This window comes from Passer domesticus, chromosome 18 (genome assembly GCF_036417665.1).
Source record: "Passer domesticus isolate bPasDom1 chromosome 18, bPasDom1.hap1, whole genome shotgun sequence".
NCBI lineage: Eukaryota > Metazoa > Chordata > Aves > Passeriformes > Passeridae > Passer > Passer domesticus.
Genome location: NC_087491.1, coordinates 13,193,688 through 13,209,205, shown reverse-complemented (window position 1 = coordinate 13,209,205; position 15,518 = coordinate 13,193,688). Strand labels below are relative to the sequence as shown.

At 37.2% G+C, this 15,518-nt stretch overlaps 1 protein-coding gene across 2 annotated transcripts in view; it reads left to right on the top strand.

The window, feature by feature from the left end:
- Window positions 1-605: 605 nt before the first annotated feature.
- The window catches only part of GARNL3 (GTPase activating Rap/RanGAP domain like 3), a 30,461-nt gene continuing 15,548 nt past the window's right edge, over window positions 606-15,518 (top strand). Inside the window, exons 1-17 of one of the 2 annotated variants that reach the window (XM_064394149.1) lie at window positions 607-812; window positions 2,987-3,056; window positions 4,129-4,203; window positions 5,400-5,499; window positions 5,959-6,077; window positions 6,702-6,766; window positions 7,381-7,444; window positions 7,656-7,682; window positions 8,054-8,129; window positions 8,710-8,808; window positions 9,348-9,451; window positions 10,631-10,739; window positions 11,838-11,883; window positions 12,170-12,276; window positions 13,081-13,202; window positions 13,884-13,988; window positions 14,718-14,792. In XM_064394149.1, the coding sequence (XP_064250219.1) occupies window positions 757-812; window positions 2,987-3,056; window positions 4,129-4,203; window positions 5,400-5,499; window positions 5,959-6,077; window positions 6,702-6,766; window positions 7,381-7,444; window positions 7,656-7,682; window positions 8,054-8,129; window positions 8,710-8,808; window positions 9,348-9,451; window positions 10,631-10,739; window positions 11,838-11,883; window positions 12,170-12,276; window positions 13,081-13,202; window positions 13,884-13,988; window positions 14,718-14,792 (1,419 nt within the window). In that variant the 5' untranslated portion in view covers window positions 607-756. Of the gene's footprint in view, window positions 813-2,986; window positions 3,057-4,128; window positions 4,204-5,399; window positions 5,500-5,958; window positions 6,078-6,701; window positions 6,767-7,380; window positions 7,445-7,655; window positions 7,683-8,053; window positions 8,130-8,709; window positions 8,809-9,347; window positions 9,452-10,630; window positions 10,740-11,837; window positions 11,884-12,169; window positions 12,277-13,080; window positions 13,203-13,883; window positions 13,989-14,717; window positions 14,793-15,518 lie in introns of both variants that reach the window. The other variant, XM_064394150.1, reaches the window with a different exon arrangement.

Sequence of the window (15,518 nt, the reverse complement as noted above, 5' to 3'; positions counted from 1 at the left end):
GCTACTGAAAGACAAAACTTGTAATTTGACACTAGGATCCAAAAAACGTCTGGGTTTAGACTAGTAACTGCGTTTAACTGTGCTTTATTGTTCAACTTTCAGGACTGTTTTGTAGGAGCTTCTTCTGAAATGAGAAGAAGCTAGTCCTCTCTCCTCTTCATCCTTTGCTTTTCATCTGGTAGGCGAACCACCATGCAAGCTCACTTTTGGTCATGAAGTGTAAATGGAAATCATTGTGGTGTGACACCTGGACTTGAGAGCAGCATTCCGCAGCAAATCTGACCTGTTCGCTTGGCTGTCAAGGAACTGACTAGTTTCTGCTACGTACAGGCATATCGAATAGGTGTACTTTCCATGCAAAACTCTCAGCAGATGTCTGCAACGATGTTTTACCTTGACGTTTACAAAGCCGGCATTTGGGAGGGGCGGTGCTGACTAAGGTCAGCACCAGTGGGCTGCTCCCCGCACAGGAACGAAGGACCTGTTTGATTCCCTCGCGGAACTGCAGCTCCTGGCGGCGGAGGATGGACCGGTGGCTCTCAGTCCGAGACTACAACTCCCGGCAGCTCTGCTGACGGCGCAGCGGCCGACGCGGCGGCCGACGCGGCACATGAGTGGTTGGCGGGCCGGGGCGGACGCGCCGGGCCGTGCGCCGGGGTAGCGGGATGTGCGCGGGGAGCTCCCGGCGCCTCTCCCGCGCGGGACGGAGCGGCGGGAGCGACGCTGGAGGGGTGAAGCCTCCGTCTGGCTGCCCGCATGGAGCTGAGCAGCGCGGAAGGGGCGTCCACCCGGTTCCTCGGCCTCACTCAGCGGTACCAGTGGCGGGAGCTAAGCTCGGGTGGGGCGGGGCGCGGCGTGCTGCCGGTCGCCGATGGCGGAGTGGGAGGCGGTGCTTTGCTTCCGCGGACTGGGAGCTGGAGGGGCCGCCCGGACTGGCGGCGCCGGACGCTCTCGCGGCGTGGGGTGGCTGGCCCTCGGGCTCGCGGAGCAGCAGGAGCCCCCGAGCTGCAGCCGTCTCCCTCGGGCTGCTGCAGGTGGCCTGGGCGGAGTCGGGCGAGCGTCTCGAGTCGGTTTCGCAGCGTATTCAGCGTTGCAAGCAGGTAGCACTGGGATATCAGTAGAATTACACGGCTGCCGACTGCGGTAGCGCTTGTGACTCTTTCTTAAGTGAAAACAGATGGACCGATACTGACTAGTAAACATACAGATGGCAAGGAGAATGGCAAGCCCAAGGGGCGTGCAGGCTATATCCTTCTGATCGCACAGGTGCAATCTGCAAACACACCCTCTTCTGCTATTACCCTCCCGACCCCCAAGTAAACTGCTTTCCAGTGTCGAGCTACTGAAAGACAAAACTTGTAATTTGACACTAGGATCCAAAAAACGTCTGGGTTTAGACTAGCAGCTGCGTTTAATTGTGCTTTATTGTTCAACTTTCAGGACTGTTTTGTAGGAGCTTCTTCTGAAATGAGAAGAAGCTAGTCCTCTCTCCTCTTCATCATTACTGCTCATTTATACAACTGCACCTATGTTTCCAGAAAAATGGGAAAGGGAGGTGTATATACTGTGTAGATACTGTACAAATGCATGTAAGCCGGTTAGTTATATTCATATGAATAAAGGTGCATCTGTATTTAAATACTTTACAATGTAAGTAAATTTTAAATTATTGAGCCCAACTAATGTGAAGCACTGATAAACTAACCTCCTCAGTGCTGGCAGGTCATCTTAATAAGATGAAAACTACTCTAAAAGGGTCATAACTGGAGTAGCTATTTTTCTTATGTAGATCAGGACTGAGGAAGGATGTAATTCAATGAAGAAAATTAATATGAACAGTTGATTTTAATCACACTGTATTTTTTAAATTAGTGGATATGATATGTCAGAGAGTTGAGTACAAATCTTGGTGGTTACCGAGAATGAGAGCCAAAGAGGTATGCAGGTGCAAGAATTCATTAGGGAGTGTTTGCGCTTATGCAAATAGCGTGATAATGTGAATCTTACCTGTGCCTAAATTGAAACTCAGTTGCCTAATCTCTATGAAGTTGTCTCTATAGCATTTATGTTAGTGTGAGATTCTGCTTTAATTACAAGATATGAAGCAGGTGATGTGTGATATAGAGTAGTTAGGTTGAGAAGAAGCAGAGATTTGCTCTTGGGTATAATTCTGATTTTTAAAAGGACTGCTAGTGTGTTTGAAGTTTAGATACGTTTTAGGTAGTTTGAATTGGGACACATGAGAATGTTGATATTAAAGGAGTTTTGTTTTAATCATTAGCTCAGATATACTCCTCTTTTATGAATTATTGAGAGTGCTGTCAGAAACATGCTTTCGATAAGAAAGGGTATGGTTTGTGGCAAGGCAGTCTGTCTTCAAGTTGGTGGAATGCAGTTTATGAAGAGGTGCTGAGTAAATTTATTTGATGGTATGAGGTAGTAATGAAGGTGGCTTTTGAACTCGGCATTCTAGGATTACTTTTGTTTGCTGTTTGTGTTAAGGTGGTGGAGGGAAACCTCTGAAATGCTGTTGTTTCCTCATGCTCTTAAATTAAAATACTGGTTTCTTTTCTCATTGTGTGTAGGCTGAAAAAAGACTGAAAAAATCAGTAGCAACCTGTGGTCTTACAGAGTTGTATAGTGCAGTTGTCCTCTTTGAGGCATTAAGTTTACTTTTCGAACATGGTTGTGAGCCACCACCTGCTTTGGAACTCTGATTGCATCATGCCTTTGTATTTCATTTAATCGTAGCTTTTTTGCTTCCAGTCAGGACATGGACATTTGCTTCGGGAGTAATGTGAAAGCCAGACTGTGATGGCTTCTACAGACTGTGCATGCTGTAAGAAGTGTTCCCTGCATCAATGAGTTAATGTGCTGTGAACCCTGTTCGGCAGAAATGATTTTTTTTTTTAACGGCAGGGTATAGTATTGTGGGAAATGGAAGACTAGTTGACTCGTTTACACTGATGAAGCATTTCCATTCCAGCTCTGTCTCTGAAGATCTGGGTTGCAGACGGGGAGAGTTTAGCAGAAAGCATTACGGATCTGTGGAGCTTGTAAGTGCACATAGCCTGCCCTTCAGTTTATCAGCTTATAATGCAGAGCTTTAATCCTTTTCATTTCCAAGTAAAAGAATTGGATCTAGTTTGGAAAATGTGCGTTTTCAGCTAGACTTGAAAGTTATAAGCTAATACAAAGCGGCTTCTGAATAGATATATATCAGACCTGTGATAGGAGGTCTTTTTATTACCTTATTGAATAATTTTTCATTATAACAGGAAAGGAAGCTTTATATACATACTGTATTACCTCCAGATGGAAATTGAGCCTTTTTTCCTCTTAGAAACTGAAGATGGCAAAATATTATAGGGTAGTATTTAATGAATTACTAGCAATTATGTAAGCTATAAACTGTATACATGCTCATGTGTGTACATACACGTGTGTGTAATTTTATATGTACATGACTCATAGTAGTGGGAGAGGGCTTAAGACTAAACGAACTAGTCAGAATTAGGATTTTGAAAACAGTTCCCTAGAATGTCAGTTTTTCTGCATTTTCTTGAAATTCAGAGATTAAGTTGGCACTACATTTTTCTCATATATCATTTTCTTCTGCATTGTGAAAGTATGTGAGCAGTTAAAACAGTGTCATTCTGATTGCGAGGTCATAATGAAATTTCATAAATTTATTGTAGGATAACAGAAGTGGGGAGGAGTTAAGCAAATGAACTCCACCTCTGTTACTCTGGGATGAAATCACAAGTTTTCTACAAGCTATAGTTGTAATTTTAAAGTTCTTGGGTAGTATATTTACTAACGCGTATGTAAATTGGGTGTAAAATGGAGGCCTAGTTGCTGGAAGTTGCATGTTTAGTTGCCCTTTCAAATTTCTAAATGTTTCAAACAGCTTTTCTTGCTTCATGTTTTCCACAGTAGCATCTCATTCATGTCGCAGAGTTCTTACTGGGTCATTCAGAATTTTTAGTCAAATTGGTAATAGCTGGACTGATCCCATCTCTGTGGGGAGTCATGATGCCTGGAACAAAAAGAAATGATAGTAAGCTTTGATTGCCAATCGTATGGCTATTTTTGGAACTAGAATCTCTATGTTAAACTCTCCTATAGCTTATATCTAGTGATGCTGATGGAGCCATTCAAAGAGCTGGACGGTTCCGTGTGGAAAATGGCTCCTCTGGTGAGGTAAGTGCCCAAAAATGCTCATGGAATGCTGAAGAAAATTTTGCTCGCTCGATCGTGTTAGGAGAAAAATATTTCTGAATGACGCTTCCCGGTCTCCAGTTCATCACTCTATATATATCCTGTCCTGTTGGTACTATGATTTTCAAGCTGACCTCTGTGTTTTAAAGTTTGCTTCTTGGCGTGATGAGGTTTAGTTTTATTTTTTTGACCCTTAGCTATCTTTTGGGAGCTGTGCTTATCTTTAAATAAGAGAGAAAGAAGTTGAGTGGAGCCTCAGAAAGTAATTACTTTCATCTTTCTTGCTGCTAAACTTGCAGTGTGTCCCTGCAACTAATTCAGTGACAATTAGGTTTCCGCTTACCTTCATGTTTTATCTTCCTTTGCAAAACTTTTTCATCTACCATCTTTTTCATCAAATACCATCTTAATATTGAAAGAAAGAAGACCCTCATATTCCAGAGATACTTGTAAGATTTTGGTAAAGAATGTATTGAACTAATAGCAACAGCGAGCTGTTACTGATCATCTGCTTGCATCAGCACTGGCTGCAGAGTTGAAAGCAATCTAACTATTTTGCATTCATTCTTTGGGGAGTTGTGTTTGTTCCTCTGTCTTTTTAGTTCAGTTTCATGCAGTTCAAAAGCCGATTAGCTCGTATCGCAGAAAGATTCGTAGAGTGGGTGGTGGACGACCACATGGTGAATGAATATGGAGAATGGCTTTTTCTTCGCTTGTTAATTCATAGCGGGAAGGTGCTTGAGGGATGCTTGGGAATTTACCTTAATTTATGAGAAACAGCACCGAAGAACTTCCAAAGCACGTTTTGGTCAAGCAAGGAGATTTTGGGGATTAATTTGGGAAGAACTGAGAAAATGAAAGCTGAAGGCATTAATTTAAGTTTTTAAAATGTTTGTCTTCAAATTCCACATTGAAAAACCTTCTTTTTACTGACATTCTAAGATATTACACATAGGAGTGGTACAATAGGGCAAGACTTATCTACTTACAGAGAAACTAGAAAAAAGGGTAAATGAGGTAGAAATTTTTCAGTTACACACCGAGTGACTTCACAAAAATCCTTGCTTTTTAAGTAGCAGTGTACAGCTAAAATTTCACTCTTTATTTGCTTTTGCCTGTATTTTGTCCTTTTTTTTTTCACTTGGCATTTAATGTAGCAATCTCCCATTCTGTTTCAGAATACAGACTGTGCTCCGGGTACATGGCACAGAACGGATGTGCATTTGGAAAACCCAGAGTATCATACGAGATGGTACTTGAAGTATTTTTTGGGGAAAGGTAAATATTTTTTTTTTGCAAATGGATTGGAATTTGGACCAATGAAAATGTAATTTGCAGAAATGCTGTTGCTGTTTCTGTAGTTTTGAACTGTTATTATTTCAATATGGAAAAAGGTATGGTGTTAATTTAGTACTAAAACATTTTCTGTCCTGTACATAAAACAAGTCCTCGCTTCATGTGTTTTTAACCTGAAAGCAGAGGATGGGTGTCTGTAAGGAGTAAAACTCCTGGTACCAAAAAGGGACGTTTTGAAATCCTTCTTGGCTTTGAAAACCATACCCATCTCTTTGGGTGGTTTTTTTACACATCTGTATAAAAATACGTAGTTATTTATGTAGACAATTATATACTTTTACATATGAATGCATATGTTTACGGGTGTCTCTCTGATTCTGCACGAGTGAGTGGGTGTGTCTTCCTTATGATTGATGGTGCTGCTTGTTTTTCTTCCAACAGTTCATCAGAATTATGTAGGTACAGATGCAGAGAAGAACCCTTTCTTTCTGTCTGTTGTACTGTCTGACCAAAATAATCAGCGCATTCCTCAATACCATTCAATACTTTGGAGAAAAACAGTAAGAAACAAATACTTAACTGCCGTTCTGCCGGATATGTTTATCATACTCATTTTCCTCTTTCTTCAGATTCCAGTATTTATTACATATTTTTATTTTGTATAATAAGAACATATCATTCTACCATAGTAGATAACACTAAACTAAATTTGCAGATAACATTATATTAAACTTTTTGACAGAAATCTGTAATGTCAGATATTTTCTAATTCTTCTAACAACTGCTTTTTTTTGGAAATTATGCCTAAATTGTTCTTGGTTACGTTCTATGATCAGTTTAGGTAGTGACTTTACGCTCCTTTTAGGATTTTCTTGTACAATAATAAGAAAATAGGCAGGTCTGATACCGGTTTCACTTTTTTTCCACTTAACGTTCCATGAGATTCTTTTATACAAGCAATTGTTTTAAAACTCTACTGTAGGCATGTATGGTTCATCTTTTTTCTTTTCTTTGCAGCACTCATGACTTTTTTTTTTCTCTAAATAAGCAGTAAATATAGCTAAGTAAAATTACCTTGGTTTTCTTCTTTCTTTTTTAACTTAATTGTTTTTATTAATATTCCTATTTAAATAGGCAGAAAAAGTTTGTGTCCTGTAACATGTCCTAGCTTTTCTTGTTTGCAGGGTACTCAGAAAATATGTCTCCCTTACAGTCCCACAAAAACGTTATCAGTGAAATCTATATTAAGGTATGTATTTACAAGTAAATTATCAGTTTAGATATCTGCCTGTATACCTTTTCCTGTAATTCAGAGCTTGCATTGTTATTTTTATGATAAATATATAAAAACTGTAAAAATGGCTTTGCAAGTCTTAATCATTGAAGACAGCAAAAAGCGGTTTTAAAGCCTGTGCTTGACCAGACAAAGTGAAAAAGTGTGAATTTGATGCTGAACTTCTCATTTTTCAATTGACCTGCCTTGAATTCTTTAAGATGAGAGAGAACTAGAAAAAGAGAGAAATATAATTGGTTATTGAGCCCTTCTAAAATGCTCACCGTGATTATGTTTAGAGCTGAAGTGAAGGGTGATGTAATAGAGCTCGGTGCTTTATAAGGAAATTAATTTAAATCTGATCTCCACACAGGGTCTTACTAATTTCTGTTTTTAAAGTACAAAAGAAGTTTAGGAAGTGTTGGAAGTTAGTATTTTGGGAAAGAAATGGCAGTTCCACAAAACATTCCATTTAACAGAGGCTCTTCGAACAATTCATTTGGTAACCGTTGTAACTGCAATCAGTTGGTGGTTCAGCACTGAAATGTGTATTTGTCCTTCTATAAAGCACTATTTCATTTGCATTTCAGTGCTATGAGTCTTGATAAATTTGAGAAGAGCCCAAGAGAAATTTTTCATCCTGAGATACAAAAGGTAGGAAGTGACTTTTTTTTGTTTGGTTCTTTTTCTTTATTATTTTCTGGAAATACAAGTAATTAATTATACATACTACTAGTTTGTTTCTTCCAGTAGCAGCTAATAATAATAGTAACATAATACTATTTAAACTTATAAACACAAATAAACCATCATCCTTGTAGAATCTTTTATACGAGTGTGCTAAAGATGCTGTTTTTGTTTACAGGATTTATTGGTTCTTGAAGAGCAAGAGGTAAGTATAAACCTAACTACTTCTAGCTCACAGACCCGTCCAGTGAATAGAGCTTTGTATTTTGATGTGCTTATGATGACTTTGAAATCAATTGCTGATTCCAGTAAAAAAATTAATGTTTTTTGAACATGACAGCAAAAATAACTTTAAGCCCCAACTTAATAATAATAGATCACCAATTTACATTAATAATTTTATGCTATACTATCAAAGTTTAAAGGTAAATTATTATGTATTAGGAGATGGTATAAAGTATATGTTCTAATGTGTATGTATACAAAGACACATACATGAAATTCCTTAGGGGAAACAAATTTTTAGGTCTTCTGTTTGACTGTCTTTTTATAATGGTATTTGATTTTATTTCCCAGGGATCTGTGAATTTTAAATTCGGAGTCCTTTATGCTAAGGATGGTCAGCTTACAGATGATGAAATGTTCAGTAATGGTGAGATTTTCACCTTCTCCTTAATTGTTTTGTTCATCTGAAAAAAAAAAAGGCAAGATAGTGCCTGCAGTTGGAAGCAGGCTGGGAGGTAATGGTTATATGAACAGTCATTTGGTTTCATGTGTTGGGTGAAAAATTGTAGCATAGGGCCTTCTATGTCTGTAAGAAGTTGCAGTAGGAAGCCTATTGTTACAGCTTGAGAGTGAAATCTCTCTTCTAGAAATAGTCTGTGTGACATGAACATTTAGAAAAAAGAGGCATTTGAAGGAGACAACTCATTAACTCACTGCTTGTAGTACTTTCACTCTTTTACAGCACGATCACATTCTCCTATGCACTTGAGCAGCATTGGTGCTAGCAAAAGACGTCACTGTTTAATGTCATGTGATGATGCCTGTTCTGCACTGTTGAGGTGCTGTTTCTGGAAAGGCAGTAGGCTTGGAAGACATGAAAGGAAACTAACTCAGCTGAAACTTGTGTCCTGGAAGCAGGACCCATTTCCTTATTTTGGTCATTTTTGAGATTTGTTCTATCACTACAGATGTGCTTGTTTGGTAACATTTCTCCCTCCCACATGTAGAAACTGGAAGTGAAAGCTTTCAACGATTTTTGCATCTCTTGGGTGACACAATTACTTTGAAAGGCTGGTCAGGCTACAGAGGAGGACTGGACACTAAAAGTAAGAACTCATGTGAAGCAATGAAATGGGGGTGGAGCTGCATTCTAAATGTTTCTTCTTATTGCATATTGTGCATATTATATATATCATCGTTATGAAACAATCCCAAAACAGGCTTCCTTGTATGTGTACTAAATGCTCTACTTCACCACAAATGAGTCAGGTTAGCTTAAGTCACTGGTATGGAATGCAGTTATGACAGGTATTATCAAGGCGAACAGTTTCATTTTAAGTTGGAATGAGTTGAACAATAACCTGACATGTTACTTGCTTTGTGATAGAAGGACATTGTGGCTGGAAGACCCATGTGATTTCAGGAGGGTAGGTGAAAGGTGTTGTAGGTTTTAAGTGTGAATATGCAGATGAGATGCAAACTTGGGTTCGGACTCACATGAAACATGCAGTGTGGACGTTTTCTAAAATGTGTCAGACAGAAAAGGGTAACCGAAGAAGATTCGGTAGAAAGACTTGAAATATTTTTTGGTCTTCAGAAAACTTAGAGGAGATACTCCTCCTTAAAATGTTGCCTTCCCTTGCAGATGATACAACAGGAACCTGTTCCATCTATACAGTTTTTCAAGGGCATGAAATTATGTTCCATGTTTCAACCATGCTGCCATATTCTAGAGAGAACAAGCAGCAGGTACATACTTCTCTCTTTATTTCCCTATTTATTTGTTAAATCACAAACTCCAAAACTTTATAAGAAATAATGGAATTCTTGTCTGTTATTATTTGAGAAATGTAAGCCTTGAGACTTTTGCACTTTTTTCCCTCCATATTCTACCTGATGCTGAAAATTTCATTGTTTATTAGAAATAATGCATCCTGTCATTTCCATTAAGGTACAAAAGATACTTGTGAAGAAGATCTAAATTGCTTCACTGACAAGCAATTAAGTGTGATGTTCAGATGACTTGAAGAGCTTCCCTGCTGTAATTATTACCTCAAAGACTTTAGGAAAACTGGAAGTTAGCCTTGTGTGTGAATTGTAGGAATATTCACATGTGTAACATGTGTATATTCACATGTGTAACGCATAGCTCCTGCTTGCATAACAATTAGTGTCGCTTGAAAGAAATGCCCCTTGTGAGCATGTTAATGTTGGTAAGCATAAAGAAGTGCTGTCACACTGCCATGGATTAACTAGCACAAATGTGCTGTCATTTATTGTTCAGGCCTTTCTTTGTGTTTATGATGAAAAAAATGCTTAATAGGCACATATGTTTACTATACATAGTACATCCATAATGATTTACCTAAATTACTTACAAATTACTTGATTTATTATTTATTATACATTCTTACAGTAATATAGTTAGACGATGTAATTAAAATATACTTTTTCTGTTTCTGTGTCAGTTTTCTCATGCTTTTTGCTTGGACTGACGACAAGATCACAGAAGAAAACTGAGGCCAATCAGGATTTTCTTTTTTAAAGAATAATTCAGCACCAGAGTTTTTTGTCCTTTTATTTCAAGTGGTAGATTTGCTTTTTTTTGAATGCTAGAGTTTCCATGCCCGATTCATGAATATTAATTATGGAGACTATGAGTGCTTTTCTAAACATATGCAATATCTATTTTTCTAGAACCTGACTTGTTGTGTGCACCATGTCATGGCTTGGCTTACTTGCTTATAGTTAACTAATGATTTTATATTGTCCTCAGTCATACTGACTGCAATTTTTCTGTTTGCAGTTTAGGAATATTGTTTTATTATTCTGTCACAGAATTGCTAAGATACTTATGTATGTCTTGTAAGTCACTGTGTCTTTTTTTCTGCCTCTTTTTTTCCTTTTTTGTTTTCCTTTTATTTCCAGGTAGAAAGGAAGCGACATATTGGAAATGACATTGTCACTATCATATTTCAAGAAGGTGAAGATTCTTCTCCAGTATTCAAGCCATCCATGATTCGCTCTCATTTTACACGTATCTTTTTCCTGACATTTTCTAATGCTTTGGGTTTGTTTTTTTTTTTAAGATCAACATTCCTTTTAATTCTGCCCTAATTCCTCCCTATATGCTCTTTATGGAAGTGAAACTTACTTTATGAAGATAATTGCATTCTTGCATTCTTCACCTTCAGCTTCTTGACTAGGAGTTTGCAAGTCTGCAACATTAAACAGTGTTTGTTAAATCCGTTAGAAGAGGGGGTAAAAGCAAGAATGTGAGTTTTAAATCATTTTATTGAAAGCATTTATTTGTACAGCCTGTGTTTTTCAGACTTCTGATTGAAAACATTTTGAAGACTATATGATTGCAAAAACCAGCGGCCTATCTCTTGGAGTTACCATTGGGTCACAGTAGTAGTAATCTGTAGACCTCAGCCTGGCATGTGTTAGACTAGATAGAATGGAATGAGGAAAAATGAATTAAAAGAAAACTCTAATTTCTATCTATACTCTGTTGCTGAGTTTTAAAAAGTTATCACAAAGCTTAAGACTTCCAAACCTGGTTCTCAGGCAGACTAAATGTTCCTAGCACCCACTTACTAGGGGATGAAAATGAACAAAGTTTGAAAAAATAATAAAAATCTTTACATATCAAAGGAACCTAAATGCTAGGAAGAATTGTTTACCACATCAATGTAACTACATTGATGTAGATGCTGTACTGTAAGAGCATCAGCCTTAGTATAACTTGCACTTTAAACCATTCTCTCATTTTGCTTATAATTTTGTTGGCTCAATTGTTTCATTGGAATCTTTTCTTCAGTGGAAGCTTTGGTATAAGCAAAGTTCAGTACCATATCAAATACAAATAAGACAAACTTCTGTATGTCTTATGCTGTGTCTGTGGTAGTAGCTTGATTTTGAAAACTGTTGATCAAGCAATAACATTTTCATATGGGACCCATTTTATAAACAGTAAAATCTATATAGTCTAGAATTGTTTATATATTTACATTGACTTGATTAATATATTTTACCTTTATTAAATTTGCAATGTACTGCAGGAAAAGAAAAGTTTATTATAATGCAAGTGAGCTGGATTAGAACTGGATTATCTTCCTTAACTGTATGGCAGATATTTTTGCTTTAGTGAGGTATAATAAGCAGAATGATAGTTACAGGTAGGTGCTGATTGTAACAAATAATTTCACAATGAATTATTGATGGTTTAGAGAAAATGGGAAAACATTTTGGCAAAACATTTTCTTAGTTTGTGTAAAAGAAACATAACTTTGCTCTGCTGAGTAATTCCGTGTGAATCTTTTTTTGTTACCCCCTTTGCAATTCTTATGTAAGACATCCAGGAAGCAGTTTCCATTTTTTTCCTTTGGTTCTGCATAGTGTCTATAAAAAAGGTAGGGTTTGATTGTGACTTTCAATGTAGATAAAGATTTGTACTTTCAATAGGCTGAAAATATTTTCAGAAGAAAGTGTTCCTCTCTTTGGGCCTCCCCTTCCATCCCCACCTGTGTTTACAAATCACCAGGAATTCAGGGATTTTGTGTTGGTGAAATGTAAGTAAGTTTTTCTTTTGCTAGAAACTCTCTTTTAATAATTGTGCTAACAAATTGAAATTCGTGATGCTTAAAACGTATATGCATTTTCTTGTGTATTCTGCTGATCTGTATGCAATTATTTTTTTCACATCTGTTAGCATAGTTGGGATGTCCGTTCTATCAAACTGTTACAGTCAGATTAACAAATAAAAATTTTTCTCAGGCTACTAGACAGAGGCTGACTTTCACGTTTGCAGAACGTGCAGCCATATTTAGCTTTGCATTTCTGTAAAGGGCTTGGGAGATCTGAAAGTGTTTATAATGCTGTTCATTATTTAGTAATAGATGATGTTAAATTAGTAGCTCTGAAAACAGCATCTCTTCTGAATATATTCTTAAAGGTGCTGAAGGATGCCTATGCAGCACTTTTTAATTCTGTAATCATTCAGTTCCGATTTTCATTGATTTGTATTTGCCCTTCTAAATCAGCAAGAAAGGAATTTTTGAAAATTGACCACGTTGATTACAATTAGACCTGAAAGGAGCTTGGTTGTTCATTTTGCGTATGTAAATTGTTTAGTACTTAAATTGACCGGCAGTTTGTCTTCAGTTTTTTATTAGTTAGGTATTTATTCTGATGCCTTGTGGAATTCTTCTATTACAGATTTTTCTCCTTTAACTTAAGTGGGAGTTATTCACTTAAAAAAGGCAAAAAAGAGACAATTTTAAATTAATAGGGGCAGAGCAGGTGTTTTGGTACAGAAGCAAACTAGAGTTGGTGGAGATTGTTGAAGTTCATTTACTTTTTCCATAATCTTTTAGTAATAAATGGTGAAAAAGCCACCTTGGAAACACCAACATTTTCTCAGAAACGTCAGCGCACTCTAGACATGCTGATCCGCTCTTTATACCAAGACATGATGCCTGACCTACACAAGGGAAATGTAAGTCAGAAGTTTCTGCATCCCTCACGTGTGCTGTCCTGTTCTATCTAGTAGCTTGAATGTTCTGTCACTTTAAAGGACTGTAATCCTAAAGAGCACTGAATTGCATAGGATTAAGCTAAATACTGTTTATTGTGTAACTTACTTTACAGTTATATGAAAGCTGACAGACAGTCCTTTTTGAACAGGACTCTTCACCAGGTGTGAGGAGAAGCATAAAAATGTCATCCTTCATCTAAGCTTACCTGTGGCAAGGGAATAGGGAATTTAGGTACTAAAAATACAGGCATTAGTCTCATCACCATAAAATATGCATTTGTTCCCTTATGTGTAAATTTGGATGATTCTTACCCCTGGGTACCTATGAAATAACTTTACTTTGGATGATTAAGACTTACTCTTAAGGTGATTCTTAACTAACTAAAAATAAGTTCAGTACTTCTAAAACTAACAAGGTGCTATTTTTTTCGACCAATGTTTATTTCTTTTATCTATATAGATCTGCTTAAACTTTTCTTTTTCATATATTCATGTCACATATTCATGTGGTATGACTGTACACAGAACGTGACAGTGGTAAACTACGACAAGTTGCAAGGTAAAGCACTGGAGGATTGGAAGAGTTGCAGTTTTTCTTCCCTGAGAAGCTGTGCAGTTAGAAAGAAACATTTTCTGTTTTAGAACATGCTTAATAGAAGATCCTTCAGTGATGTGTTACCAGAGTCCCCAAAATCAACACGGAAAAAAGAGGAAGCTCGACAAGCAGAGTTTGTTCGGCTTGGTCAGGTAGGGTCAGTTTAGAAGGTATGCAGCTATCTTTATAAAGGCTGTGTCACTCCTTTTGTTAGACTTTGATTACCTTGCAGTTATGTCGGGATTTAGTGCAGTTTTCTGTGACCGGAAATAGTTTTGTAATATTACATTATTGTAAGTTACATTAAAATAAAACATGAATAGAAGTATTTATCTGTAACATCTGAGGTATATATGTACAAATATTGATATTGTACATGAGTTAAATGAAGGTTGTAAAAATTGTACCTGAAGAGGATGCCTGGCAATATATCTAGACAGACATATGTATAGTTTGCCTTAGTGTTCGTTAGAAGGTTTTGCAAATCTAAGGTAAGTTTGTGTAATTGACAAGAGGATCCTCTATCTGGTTTCATTATAAAGTAAACTGTGTAGATGATTAAATTCTGTAGTTTGAGGTGGAGGTTTTTCTCTGTTACTATGTTTGACTCTTCTTTTCTGAGTTGCCATTTAGAAAGCAAGTAAACAAAAAAAAAACGCTAACCAAGAAACAGCCAACATAGGTTTTGGCTGAGAGGATACCTAGTAACCATGTGACGTTGCTGAGGATACAGAATTCTGCTTCTTTTTTCATTACTTAAAATGGCATAGGAATTCCAAACTGGAATCACTTTCTAGTCCTAAATTGTCCTTTTAATATAGTCTTTAGTTTGGGTATTGCTGACAAAAACTCAGTTTAAATAAAACATCTGTTTGTATTAGGCGTTGAAATTGAAAACCACTGTGAAAGGGGATACCACAGCTAACTTGGCAACCACAAGCTTTTCTAAAAAGGAGGTGAGTAAATTTGTCAGAGAAGTTATGCAACATTAAACATTATCTAGTATGGTATATATTTATTTACTTCCCTAACTAGATCCTGCAGCAGAAAAGATGAAAGGTACAGTGTCAAAGTGATTCTGCAGTCACTGTTAGATTAATAAAGGATGATCTTGGGACAGAAGCACTTCTCAAGTTAAAGCAAGTGTGGACATTTTTATACCTGAGAAAATTTGATGAAGGTGACATCTTCCATGTGCAATCATCTTTTATTTTAATTTCAGCACATTTGAAACAAGATTCAGAATGAAACACAGTTGTTTTCATTTCCTTTTATTTCATTTGGATTTTCTTTGAAGTCATTAGGGAGTGAAATATGCCAGCTGCACTCTTCTGTGTGCGTTTTATGTACAGAAGCTTCAGAAGTGCTTCTAGAATTTCAGAGATTCCAACTAATATATAAATTGTAAGAGGAGGGGCAGGCTCTGGGAGGTAAGTTCAGAGAACACAGGATGGAAGAACAATTTGGCAGAAAGGCAGTTTTAACTGTACCATGTGCTAGTCACTAAACATCACAAACTGAACCATGAAATGTAAGCAAACTGCATATGCGTAGTGGTACAGACATTTTAACTATATAGGATTGGGATTTTTAAAGGAAAAAAATTACTGCATGATGGTTGCACTGAGTTTCAGCTGCATGTGTTTTAATTCTAGCATTTCAGGTATGTGTCTTACACTTAT